Source organism: Babylonia areolata, chromosome 6, assembly GCF_041734735.1.
Source record: "Babylonia areolata isolate BAREFJ2019XMU chromosome 6, ASM4173473v1, whole genome shotgun sequence".
Taxonomy (NCBI): Eukaryota; Metazoa; Mollusca; class Gastropoda; order Neogastropoda; family Buccinidae; genus Babylonia; species Babylonia areolata.
Genome location: NC_134881.1, coordinates 3,076,486 through 3,088,985, shown reverse-complemented (window position 1 = coordinate 3,088,985; position 12,500 = coordinate 3,076,486). Strand labels below are relative to the sequence as shown.

Below are 12,500 nucleotides of genomic sequence, written 5' to 3'. Positions count from 1 at the left end.
CCCATTTCACCCTCACCTATTTCACCCCTCACCCATTTCACCCCTCACCTATTTCACCCCTCACCCATTTCACCCCTCACCCATTTCACCCCTCACCTATTTCATCCCTCACCCATTTCTCCCCTCACCTATTTCACCCCTCACCCATTTCACCCCTCACCTATTTCACCCCTCACCCATTTCACCCCTCACCTATTTCATCCCTCACCCATTTCACCCCTCACCCATTTCCCCCCTCACCTATTTCCCCCCTCACCCATTTCACCCCTCACCTATTTCACCCCTCACCCATTTCACCCCTCACCCACTTCACTCCTCACCCATTTCACCCCTCATCCATTTCACCCCTCACCCATTTCACCCCTCACCCATTTCACCCTCACCTATTTCACCCCTCACCCATTTCACCCCTCACCTATTTCACCCCTCACCCATTTCACCCCTCACCCATTTCACCCCTCACCTATTTCATCCCTCACCCATTTCTCCCCTCACCTATTTCACCCCTCACCCATTTCACCCCTCACCTATTTCACCCCTCACCCATTTCACCCCTCACCTATTTCATCCCTCACCCATTTCACCCCTCACCCATTTCCCCCCTCACCTATTTCCCCCCTCACCCATTTCCCCCCTCACCTATTTCACCCCTCACCTATTTCACCCCTCACCCATTTCCCCCCTCACTTATTTCATCCCTCACCCATTTCACTCAGAACAGCCCTCACCTATTTCATCCCTCACCTATTTCACTCAGAACAGCCCTCACCTATTTCATCCCTCACCCATTTTACTCACAACATAATTCACCCATTTCACCCCTCACCCATTTCCCCCCTCACCCATTTCACCCCTCACCCATTTCACCCCTCACCTATTTCACCCATTTCACCCCTCACCCATTTCACCCCTCACCCATTTCCCCCCTCACCTATTTCACCCCTCACCCATTTCCCTCCTCACCCACTTCACCCCTCACCCACTTCACCCCTCACCCATTTCACCCCTCACCTATTTCATCCCTCACCCATTTCACCCCTCACCTATTTCACCCTTCACCCATTTCACCCCTCACCTATTTCACCCCTCACCCATTTAACCCCTCACCCATTTCACCCATTTCACCCCTCACCCATTTCACCCCTCACCTATTTCACCCCTCACCCATTTCACCCCTCACCCATTTCACCCCTCACCCACTTCACCCCTCACCCATTTCACCCATTTCCCCCCTCACCCACTTCCCCCTCACCCACTTCACCCCTCACCTATTTCACCCCTCACCCATTTCACCCCTCACCCATTTCATCCCTCACCCATTTCCCCCCTCACCCACTTCACCCCTCACCCATTTCACCCCTCACCCACTTCACCCCTCACCCACTTCACCCCTCACCCATTTCACCCCTCACCTATTTCATCCCTCACCCATTTCACCCCTCACCTATTTCACCCCTCACCCATTTCACCCCTCACCTATTTCACCCATTTCACCCCTCACCCATTTCACCCCTCACCCATTTCCCTCCTCACCCACTTCACCCCTCACCCACTTCACCCCTCACCCATTTCACCCCTCACCTATTTCACCCCTCACCCATTTCACCCCTCACCCATTTCATCCCTCACCCATTTCCCCCCTCACCCACTTCACCCCTCACCTATTTCACCCCTCACCCATTTAACCCCTCACCCATTTCACCCATTTCACCCCTCACCCATTTCACCCCTCACCTATTTCACCCCTCACCCATTTCACCCCTCACCCATTTCACCCCTCACCCACTTCACCCCTCACCCATTTCCCCCCTCACCCACTTCCCCCCTCACCCACTTCACCCCTCACCTATTTCACCCCTCACCCATTTCACCCCTCACCCATTTCATCCCTCACCCACTTCACCCCTCACCCACTTCACCCCTCACCCATTTCACCCCTCACCTATTTCATCCCTCACCCATTTCACCCCTCACCTATTTCACCCCTCACCCATTTCACCCCTCACCTATTTCACCCATTTCACCCCTCACCCATTTCACCCCTCACACATTTCCCTCCTCACCCACTTCACCCCTCACCCACTTCACCCCTCACCCATTTCACCCCTCACCTATTTCACCCCTCACCCATTTCACCCCTCACCCATTTCATCCCTCACCCATTTCCCCCCTCACCCACTTCACCCCTCACCCATTTCACCCCTCACCCACTTCACCCCTCACCCATTTCACCCCTCACCCATTTCACCCCTCACCTATTTCACCCCTCACCCATTTCACCCCTCACCCATTTCACCCTCACCTATTTCACCCCTCACCTATTTTACCCCTCACCCATTTCATCCCTCACCCATTTCCCCCCTCACCCATTTCATCCCTCACCTATTTCATCCCTCACCCATTTCACCCCTCACCTATTTCACCCCTCACCCATTTCACCCCTCACCTATTTCACCCCTCACCTATTTCACCCCTCACCTATTTCATCCCTCACCCATTTCACCCCTCACCCATTTCACCCCTCACCTATTTCCCCCCTCACCCATTTCCCCCCTCACCCATTTCACCCCTCACCCATTTCCCCCCTCACCCATTTCACCCCTCACCTACTTCACCCCTCACCTATTTCACTCAGAACAGCCCTCACCTATTTCATCCCTCACCCATTTCACTCAGAACAGCCCTCACCTATTTCATCCCTCACCCATTTCACTCAAACATAATTCACCCATTTCACCCCTCACCTATTTCACCCCTCACCTATTTCATCCCTCACCTACTTCACTCAACAGCCCTCACCAATATGCCTGTTGAACACACGCGGCCTCTCCCTCTTGCCCCAGTACATCACCAAGGGCACAACACCACACGGCTTGTGCAAGGCGTCGCCCTTAGCTGCATGGAGAGAGTAGAGGGGAAAGGGCAAGGGGTCAATGTCTCGTGCCGGGTCGTCCTGTGGCTGGGCAGAGCCGGCCTGGTCCCCCTCGTCCGGAAGCATCAGATCGATGGAGTCAGACAAGTCGTCAAAGTCTCCCACGTCGGACAGCGACCCCGCCTGCGACTGAGATCGCAGCACGTTGTCGTCCCCTTTGGGCGGGGGTAAGAAGACGGTCTGGAGAGGCTGCACATGATGGAAATTTAAGAACAGAACAGAGTATGTCTTTGATTACCAAGTGGGCGTGGGTCACAAGTAATATCAGGGGGACAATACATAAAAGGTATTAACTTAAAATCATACGCAAATCTTATACAAACACAAACACAGTAGGATTTTAGACACATGTGCATGTACATATAAATGCTTGAGTGTTTATGTGTTTATAGTTCAATGAAATCATGTTGCTTTTAGCCCAGCCAACTGCATGGGGGACATTTCAGGGCTGAATACCCGTCGGTTCTTAAAACCTGTCACAGAGAACATAAAACAATGTCAAAAGGTTGATCAATACACTGTTAAATAGGTAAAATTTAAAAAAAAAATTTTTTTAAAAGGTATAGTCACAAAAATGTGTATGTGATCTGAAGCTCATATTCTTTTATTTGATTCATAGATAGATAGATAAGTAGACAAATATAAAGACACATACATACATACATACATAAATACATATTAGATATAAAGACAGAGACATACATACATACATACATACATACATACATATTAGACAGATATAAAGACAGATAGATAGATAGATAGACAGATACCTACCTACCTACCTACCTACCTACATACATACATACATACATACATACATACATACATGTATGTATGTATGCATACATTTTTTGAAGCAATAAACATCCTCACTCTGTTGCACATAAACAATGATGGTAACTGTCAGCATTAGGGACAATAATATTCAACAGTGTAAATAATGTACACAATAAGCAATCAGTTGAAAATCATCAAATCTGATGAAAGTTACTCTTTTATTGACTATAAAAAATGACTATCGTATTAATCATCATTGCAAAACTACTGCATTCTATACTTTTTTGTCATAACAAATTTCTCTGAGTGACTACATGTGCCACAATCAAAAAGGGAAGGTGTCTTTCTGTTGTTTGTTTGTTTTTACGGCATGTTCTTACACAAAGCCGTCTTTATGCTGACACATTCTGTCATTCAACACAACAGCATGTTAAAAAAAGAAATGTTGGGCAACTGTCCATGCCGTCTGCATCTCACAGGAACGCTGAGACTGATACGTGAAAACAGTCCTACCCCTCTCCTGTCCTGTCCTGTCCCTCTACCCCTCTCCTGTCCTGTCCCTCTACCCCTCTCCTGTCCTGTCCTGTCCCTCTACCCCTCTCCTGTCCTGTCCCTCCACCCCTCTCCTGTCCTGTCCTGTCCCTCCACCCCTCTCCTGTCCTGTCCCTCCACCCCTCTCCTGTCCTGTCCCTCCACCCCTCTCCTCTCCTGTCCTGTCCCTCCACCCCTCTCCTGTCCTGTCCTGTCCCTCTACCCCTCTCCTGTCCTGTCCCTCTACCCCTCTCTCTCCTGTCCTGTCCCTCTACCCCTCTCTCTCCTGTCCTGTCCCTCCACCCCTCTCCTGTCCTGTCCTGTCCCTCCACCCCTCTCCTGTCCTGTCCCTCTACCCCTCTCCTGTCCTGTCCTGTCCCTCTACCCCTGTCCTGTCCTGTCCCTCTACCCCTCTCCTGTCCTGTCCCTCTACCCCTCTCCTGTCCTGTCCCTCTACCCCTCTCCTGTCCTGTCCTGTCCCTCCACCCCTCTCCTGTCCTGTCCCTCCACCCCTCTCCTGTCCTGTCCTGTCCCTCTACCCCTCTCCTGTCCTGTCCCTCCACCCCTCTCCTGTCCTGTCCTGTCCCTCCACCCCTCTCTCTCCTGTCCTGTCCTGTCCCTCCACCCCTCTCCTGTCCTGTCCTGTCCCTCTACCCCTCTCCTGTCCTGTCCTGTCCCTCTACCCCTCTCCTGTCCTGTCCCTCTACCCCTCTCCTGTCCTGTCCTGTCCCTCTACCCCTCTCCTGTCCTGTCCCTCCACCCCTCTCCTGTCCTGTCCTGTCCCTCCACCCCTCTCCTGTCCTGTCCTGTCCCTCCACCCCTCTCCTGTCCTGTCCTGTCCCTCTACCCCTCTCCTGTCCTGTCCCTCTACCCCTCTCTCTCCTGACCTGTCCCTCCACCCCTCTCCTCTCCTGTCCTGTCCCTCCACCCCTCTCCTGTCCTGTCCCTCTACCCCTCTCCTGTCCTGTCCTGTCCCTCTACCCCTCTCCTGTCCTGTCCTGTCCCTCTACCCCTCTCCTGTCCTGTCCCTCTACCCCTCTCTCTCCTGTCCTGTCCCTCCACCCCTCTTCTGTCCTGTCCCTCTACCCCTCTTCTGTCCTGTCCCTCTACCCCTCTCCTGTCCTGTCCCTCTACCCCTCTTCTGTCCTGCCCTCTACCCCTCTCCTGTCCTGTCCTGCCCTCTACCCCTCTCCTGTCCTGCCCTCTACCCCTCTCCTGTCCTGTCCTGTCCCTCTACCCCTCTCCTCTCCTGTCCTGTCCCTCTACCCCTCTCCTCTCCTGTCCTGTCCCTCCACCCCTCTCCTGTCCTGTCCTGTCCCTCTACCCCTCTCCTCCCCTGTCCTGTCCCTCTACCCCTCCCCTGTCCTGTCCCTCTACCCCTCTCCTGTCCTGTCCTGTCCCTCTACCCCTCTCCTCTCCTGTCCTGTCCCTCTACCCCTCTCCTCTCCTGTCCTGTCCCTCCACCCCTCTCCTGTCCTGTCCTGTCCCTCCACCCCTCTCCTGTCCTGTCCCTCTACCCCTCTCCTCTCCTGTCCTGTCCCTCTACCCCTCTCCTGTCCTCTCCTGTCCCTCCACCCCTCTCCTGTCCTGTCCTGCCCCTCTACCCCTCTCTGTCCTGTCCCTCTACCCCTCTCCTCTCCTGTCCTGTCCCTCCACCCGGGGTGGTGGGTAGGAGTGGGGCGTGGTGTGCAGGTGTGTGTGTGGAAGCGGGGAAGGGAGGTCTCCTGTTTGTCCCCAGAATTAAAACTAAAAGTAGTGGTGAAAGTGCTGTTTCTTACCATGTTCCTCAACTATGGAATTCTCTTCCTTTCAATATACGTCATATAGAAACTTCCCCTGCCTTTAAAAAAAAAAAAAAAGAAAAAAAGAAAGGAAAAGCTGTAAAAACCTATCTGTTCCGTTATGTCAATGAAACAGTGCAGATGATGGGGCAGCCAAAAAAATACAGATAACAATACTCACAAAGTCTTTAATGTCAGCGAAGTCACAGGTTGCATGATGGGGCGGCAAAAAAACAAAAACAAAAAAAAAAACAATGGCAAAACTCACAAGGTCTTTAATGTCAGAGAAGTCAATGGTTGCCATGGCGAAGAGCTCCTCGTACTGGCCGTGGTGAACAGCGATCTGCACGTTGTCAGGATCGTCCACCGCATGTTGCATTCTCAGTGTGCCTGGCGCCACTTCATCTGGCAGCTTCAGTTCAAACTCTTTGAATCTGTGGGGAAAGGGAAAGGGCTGAGTGTTAATTCTCAAACACTGGGGAAACACACACACACACACACACACACACACACACACACACACACACACATACAAACACACACACATAAACACACGTACACACATACAGAGAAACATACACACACGTGTATACTGAAGTGTGCACATGTTCACACCCACACACATACACAAACACAAACAAACACACAATCACAAAAACCAGTCCACACATACAGAGAAACAGACACACACACACATACAGAAGCACACTCATGCTCAGTCACACCCACACACACACACACACACACACACACAAACGAACACACACACACACACACACGCACACATGACGCTTTTAATACGTTACCAGGAGAAAAACCCATGGCATTTCACATACTTCTTAGATTTTCTTGGGCCTCCTTCAGCAGTTGAAAGCTGTGGTCCTGTCAACAGAATAAACCCCCTGTACAGTTCACACAGCTTTCTTCACATCCACAGCCCTTTCAGCTTCAGTCTCCAGGAGAAACAAACCATGTGGACTGACCCAAATATGCTGCTGAAAAAAAAAATTGACAAAAAATAAAAAAAGAGGAGCAGATGCCTTACTTTTGCATAAACCCAACGATCAGGGTAAGGGAGTGTACCCTCGCTTTGTGTAAAGTATTAACATAAAATGAACACATAAAAAAAATGACAAAATAAACAAATAAGTGAATACATGAATATATGATAAACTGAAAGATACATGTAAGGTAAATAATTGGGGAAACACACACACACACCCACACACACAGTGTGCATGCACATGCACGCACTCAAACACATGTATGCACATATGCACACACACACACACACACACACACACACATACACACTCACACACACACACACCCATGCACACACACACACACACATACACACATACACCCACACATATATACACACTAGCACACACATACACATGCACGCACACACACACACACACACAACACACACTTACAACCTGCATTCAGATGTCAGACATGTGGTTGTATGATATCACTGCAAGCATGTATCATGTACTTGTGTGTGTGTGTGTGTGTGTGTGTGTGTGTGTGTGTGTGTGTATGTGCATGGAGGTGTGTGTGTGTGTGTGTGTGTGTGTGTGTGTGTGTGTATGTGCATGGAGGTGTGTGTGTGTATGTGCATGGAGGTGTGTGTGTGTGTGTGCATGGAGGTGTGTGTGTATGTGCATGCAGGTGTGTGTGTGTGTGTGCATGCAGGTGTGTGTGTATGTGCATGGAGGTGTGTGTGTGTGTGTGTGCATGGAGGTGTGTGTGTGTGTATGTGCATGCAGGTGTGTGTGTGTGTGCATGGAGGTGTGTGTGTGTGTGTGTATGTGCATGCAGGTGTGTGTGTGTGTATGTGCATGCAGGTGTGTGTGTATGAGCATGCAGGTGTGTGTGTGTATGTGCATGCAGGTGTGTGTGTATGTGCATGCAGGTGTGTGTGTGTATGTGCATGGAGGTGTGTGTGTGTGTGTGTGTGCATGGAGGTGTGTGTGTGTGTGTGTGTGTGTGTGTGTGTGTGTGTGTGTGTGTGTGCATGGAGGTATATGTGTGTATGTGCATGCAGGTGTGTGTGTGTATGTGCATGCAGGTGTGTGTGTGTGTGTGTGTGTGTGTGTGTGTGTGTGTGTGTGTGTGTGTGTGTGTGTGTGTGTGTGTGTGTGTGTGTGTGTGTGTGTGTATGTGCATGCAGGTGTGTGCATTACCTTCAGGTGTATGTCTGGCGTTCCCTGCTGCCCGTGGTCTTTTAGGCTGCTGGTCTGTTACCACTTCCTGTAGAACAAAGTATATAACTTACCTGACTTCCAAACACTGACATGATCAGGTGAGTGTGTGTGTGTGTGTGTGTGTGCGTGTGTGTGTGTGTGTGTGTGCGTGTGTGTGTGCGTGTGTGCGTGTGCATGTGTGTGTGTGTGTTTGTGTGCGTGCATGTGTGTGTGTGTGTGTGCGCGCGTGCATGTGCGTGTGTGTGTGTGTGTGTGTGTGTGTGTGCGCATGCAAACCTCATGAGTCATAACTAAAGTATAGCTGATACCTGTTCTCAGTGCCCGTATCATTATTTCTAACATGACATAATTAAACTGAACACTTTATCATCATTAATGATATTTGCATAGCAACCATCTTGGTCAGAGACCAAACTCTGAACACTTTGCAAACAAAGTCATTTGCACTACAGGCTGCCATTCAGTCAGACTTCAGTCCCACCCACACACACACATGCATGTTTGTTAGTTTTTCTTCAGAACCCTTTTGTTGCCTTGGGTTCTTTTACTTGCACTAAGTGCATGCTGCACATGGGACCTCTGTTTATCATCTTATTCAACTGCCAAGCAATCGGACCACCACTCAAGGTCTGGTGGAGGGGGAGAAAATTCTGGCAAGAGTAGGATTCGATCCTGTATCCTCAGATTCTCTCGCTTCTTAGGTGGACACATTACCGCCAGGCCACCACTCTACACGTGTACTCTCATTCATCATTGACAAAGCGCGTTGGGTTACGCTGCTGGTCAGGCATCTGCTTGGCAGATGTGGTGTAGCGTATATGGATTTGTCCGAATGCAGTGACGCCTCCTTGAGCTACTGAAACTGAAACCGAAACTCATCATCTGCGAGTGGCTCACCTCCTCATCGTCTGCAGAGTCTAGAATCCCGGTCTTGAAAATCTGCCCGTTGCAGGTGAGTGAGCACCGGATCAGGGTCTGATCCTCCAGGCCCTCCGGACAGAAGATGCGGACAAAGAGGGAGCGGTCGTAGTCAGGGGCAGCAGTGGAGACATCCACGTCCTTCATCTGAGGCTTGGACACCTGAACCTTCTCTTCCTCGAACCGCACTTTCTGCAGGAAGATAGAAAGAAAAAACAGAATGAATGATGCATACATTTCACTACATGGAAATGCTCAAGTGGAGTGATGGCCTAGAGGTAACACGTCCGCCTTGGAAGCGAGAGAATCTGAGTACGTTGGTTCGAATCACGGTTCAGCCGCCGATATTTTCTCCCCCTCCACTAGACCTTGAGTGGTGGTCTGGACGCTAGTCATTCGGATAAGACGATAAACCGAGGTTTAGTGTGCAGCATGCATCTGTCGCACGGAAAAAGAACCCAAAGCAATGAAAATGTATTTGTATTTGTATTTCTTTTTATTTCTCTGTGTGAAATTCGGGCTGCTCTCACCAGGGAGAGCGTGTCGCTACACTACAGCGCCACCCTTTTTTTTTTTTTGTATTTTTTCCTGCGTGCAGTTTTATTTGTTTTTCCTATCAAAGTGGATTTTTCCACATAATTTTGCCAGGAACAACCCTTTTGTTGCCGTGGGTTCTTTTACGTTCGCTAAGTGCATGCTGCACCCGGGACCTCGGTTTATCGTCTCATCCAAATGACTAGCGTCCAGACCACCACTCAAGGTCTAGTGGAGGAGGAGAAAATATCGGCGGCTGAGCCATGATTCAAACCAGCGCATTCAGATTCTCTCGCTTCCTAGGCGGACGCGTTACCTCTAGGCCATCACTCCACTGTGTTGTCCTCTGGCAAAATTATGTAAAAAGAAATCCACTCCAACAGGTACACAAACACATAAGCAAGCACTCAAGGCCTGACAAGCACGTTGGGTTATGCTGCTGTCAGGCATCTGCCTAGCACATGTGGGGAAGTGTACATGGATTCTGTCCAAACGCCATGATGCCTCCTTGAGAATCTGAAACTGAAAGTGAAACTACATTCATCATCAGACAGTAACATTCTCCAAAGTGCCCTGCATCCAGGACACAGTCCTCTGGTCACCCCCACCCTGTCAGGACATAGTCCTCTGGTCAAAGTTCCTTCTGATTCACTGCCCATACCATGTCAGGACATAGTCCTCTGGTCAAAGTTCCTTCTGCTTCACTGCCCATACCATGTCAGGACATAGTCCTCTGGTCAAAGTTCCTTCTGATTCACTGCCCATACCATGTCCAGGACACAGTCCTCTGATCAACGTTCCTTCTGATTCACTGCCCATACCATGTCAGGACATTATCCTCTGGTCATGGAATAATTAATGCAAAATACAAGGACAAAAATTGAATAAAACTGCACTTCTTGTCAACAACACACAGATGCAGTTTTAGAGAGAGAGAGAGAGAGAGAGAGAGTGTGTGTGTGTGTGTGTGTGTGTGTGTGTGAAATCAATTTTCTTTCCACATGAAAAACAACAACAAATGAGATAATAAATATATAACCAAGAATAATCCCTGAAATACTCTTATGCATCCTTTACAATGATTAACATTAAGTCATTTCTTCTTCGTCACTGTTTGTGGGCTGCAACTCCGATGTTCACTTGTATGTACATGAGTGGGCTTTTACATGTATGAACGTTTTCACCCTGCCATGTAGGCAGCCATACTCTTCCAGGCTGTGCATGCTGGATATGTTCTTGTGTTTCCATATCCAACCAAACTCTGACATGGATTACAGGATCTTTAACGTACATATTTTATTTTATGCTTGTGTATACACACGGATGGGGTTAAGGCTCAAGTAGGTCTGCACATATGTTGACCTGGGGGATCGGAAAAATCTCCACCCTTTACCCATCAGGCACCATCACCGAGATTCAAACCCGGGACCGTCAGATTGAAAGTCCAATGCTTTAATCACTTGGCTATTGCGTCCGTCATTAAGTCATTTAAAACTTTTCACAAACTGTACAAATTGTCCACAGAATCTGAATTGAAGGGGTCTGTGATAATGTTAGTTTGATAGTCAGATGTGTCCAGCTTTGTCCAACTCCTCTCCAAACTGTCTGGGTCTAATCTGATTTTAGTGAAGAGTATCTTGCCCAAGTTACATTCCCACTCTCTCAGGCAAGAGGGCTTTAGGACAGCCAGCGTTGGGATGGTGATTTTAGTGAAGAGTGTCTTGCCAAAGTTACATTCCCACTCTCTCAGGCAAGAGGGCTTTAGGACAGTTGGCGTTGGGATGGTGATTTTAGTGAAGAGTGTCTTGCCCAAGTTACATTCCCACTCTCTCAGGCAAGAGGGTTTTAGGACAGTCAGCGCTGGGATGGTGATTTTAGTGAAGAGTGTCTTGCCCAAGTTACATTCCCACTCTCTCAGCCAAGAGGGCTTTAGGACAGTCGGCGTTGGGATGGTGATTTTAGTGAAGAGTGTCTTGCCCAAGTTACATTCCCACTCTCTCAGCCAAGAGGGCTTTAGGACAGTCAGTGTTGGGATGGTTCCCAAAGGCCAAATAACCCCAAGGCTGCAGCACTAAGAGCCAGTGCAGTGTTGCCTCCCCCTCTGAGAGTCATAGTCCTTCATAAAAGAAATGTAAACCCACATAAAAGGATTGTATTGATGTATGCAGTCATTCGAAATGGGTTAACTTTTTATTTCAAGAATATCATCTTGAACTTTCCAGAAGAAACAACAAACTTTCATAAAATATTTATTGTTCAACGTGTATCATTTGGATGTGGAATGATTAATACTCAGAGCAATACAATGTTGTTACTTCCCAATGCACATATGTATCTATAAACCTTTGTCCGAATGAAATGTGTTGGAAAAAAAAAATCACAAACCTTTGGTGAACCTGTGCGACTGAAGGCGCCCTCCGACCCTTCCTCGCTGGTGTTGTTGCTCAGCTGAATGGTGACAGTCGGTACATCCGACTCGCTGTTACCAAACTTCACCGCGGTCCCCTCGCTTCCGGACTCCCCTTCTTCTTGATCCTTGCTGTCTCCATCTTCATCATCTTCATCTTTCTCATCGTCGTCATCATCATCATCATCATCATCGTCATCTACTCCATCGTTAATAAATCCCCGACCTTCCTGGTCACCCTCGTCAAACTCTTCACTCTGGTTTTCGCTGCCGGCATCTCCGACTTCGGGTCGAGTGGTTGGGGCCTGGGTGGGGACGTCTTCGTCCTCAGACTCGCTGGACTCTTCCAGAGCCTGGGTGTACGCCTGTACGTGTTCCAGCCCCATCTTGGCCTTCTGCTTGAT

At 49.2% G+C, this 12,500-nt stretch overlaps 1 protein-coding gene across 1 annotated transcript in view; it reads right to left on the bottom strand.

The window, feature by feature from the left end:
* Nucleotides 1-12,500, bottom strand: part of LOC143282655 (uncharacterized) — a 37,882-nt gene that overhangs the window by 18,083 nt on the left and 7,299 nt on the right. The window contains exons 6-11 of the mRNA XM_076588308.1: nucleotides 12,075-12,500; nucleotides 9,135-9,347; nucleotides 8,217-8,283; nucleotides 6,861-6,906; nucleotides 6,293-6,458; nucleotides 2,800-3,121 (exon numbers count right to left, since the gene is read on the bottom strand). The exon at nucleotides 12,075-12,500 is cut by the window's right edge and continues 108 nt beyond it. Of these exons, the coding sequence (XP_076444423.1) occupies nucleotides 2,800-3,121; nucleotides 6,293-6,458; nucleotides 6,861-6,906; nucleotides 8,217-8,283; nucleotides 9,135-9,347; nucleotides 12,075-12,500 (1,240 nt within the window). The remainder of the gene's footprint in view (nucleotides 1-2,799; nucleotides 3,122-6,292; nucleotides 6,459-6,860; nucleotides 6,907-8,216; nucleotides 8,284-9,134; nucleotides 9,348-12,074) is intronic.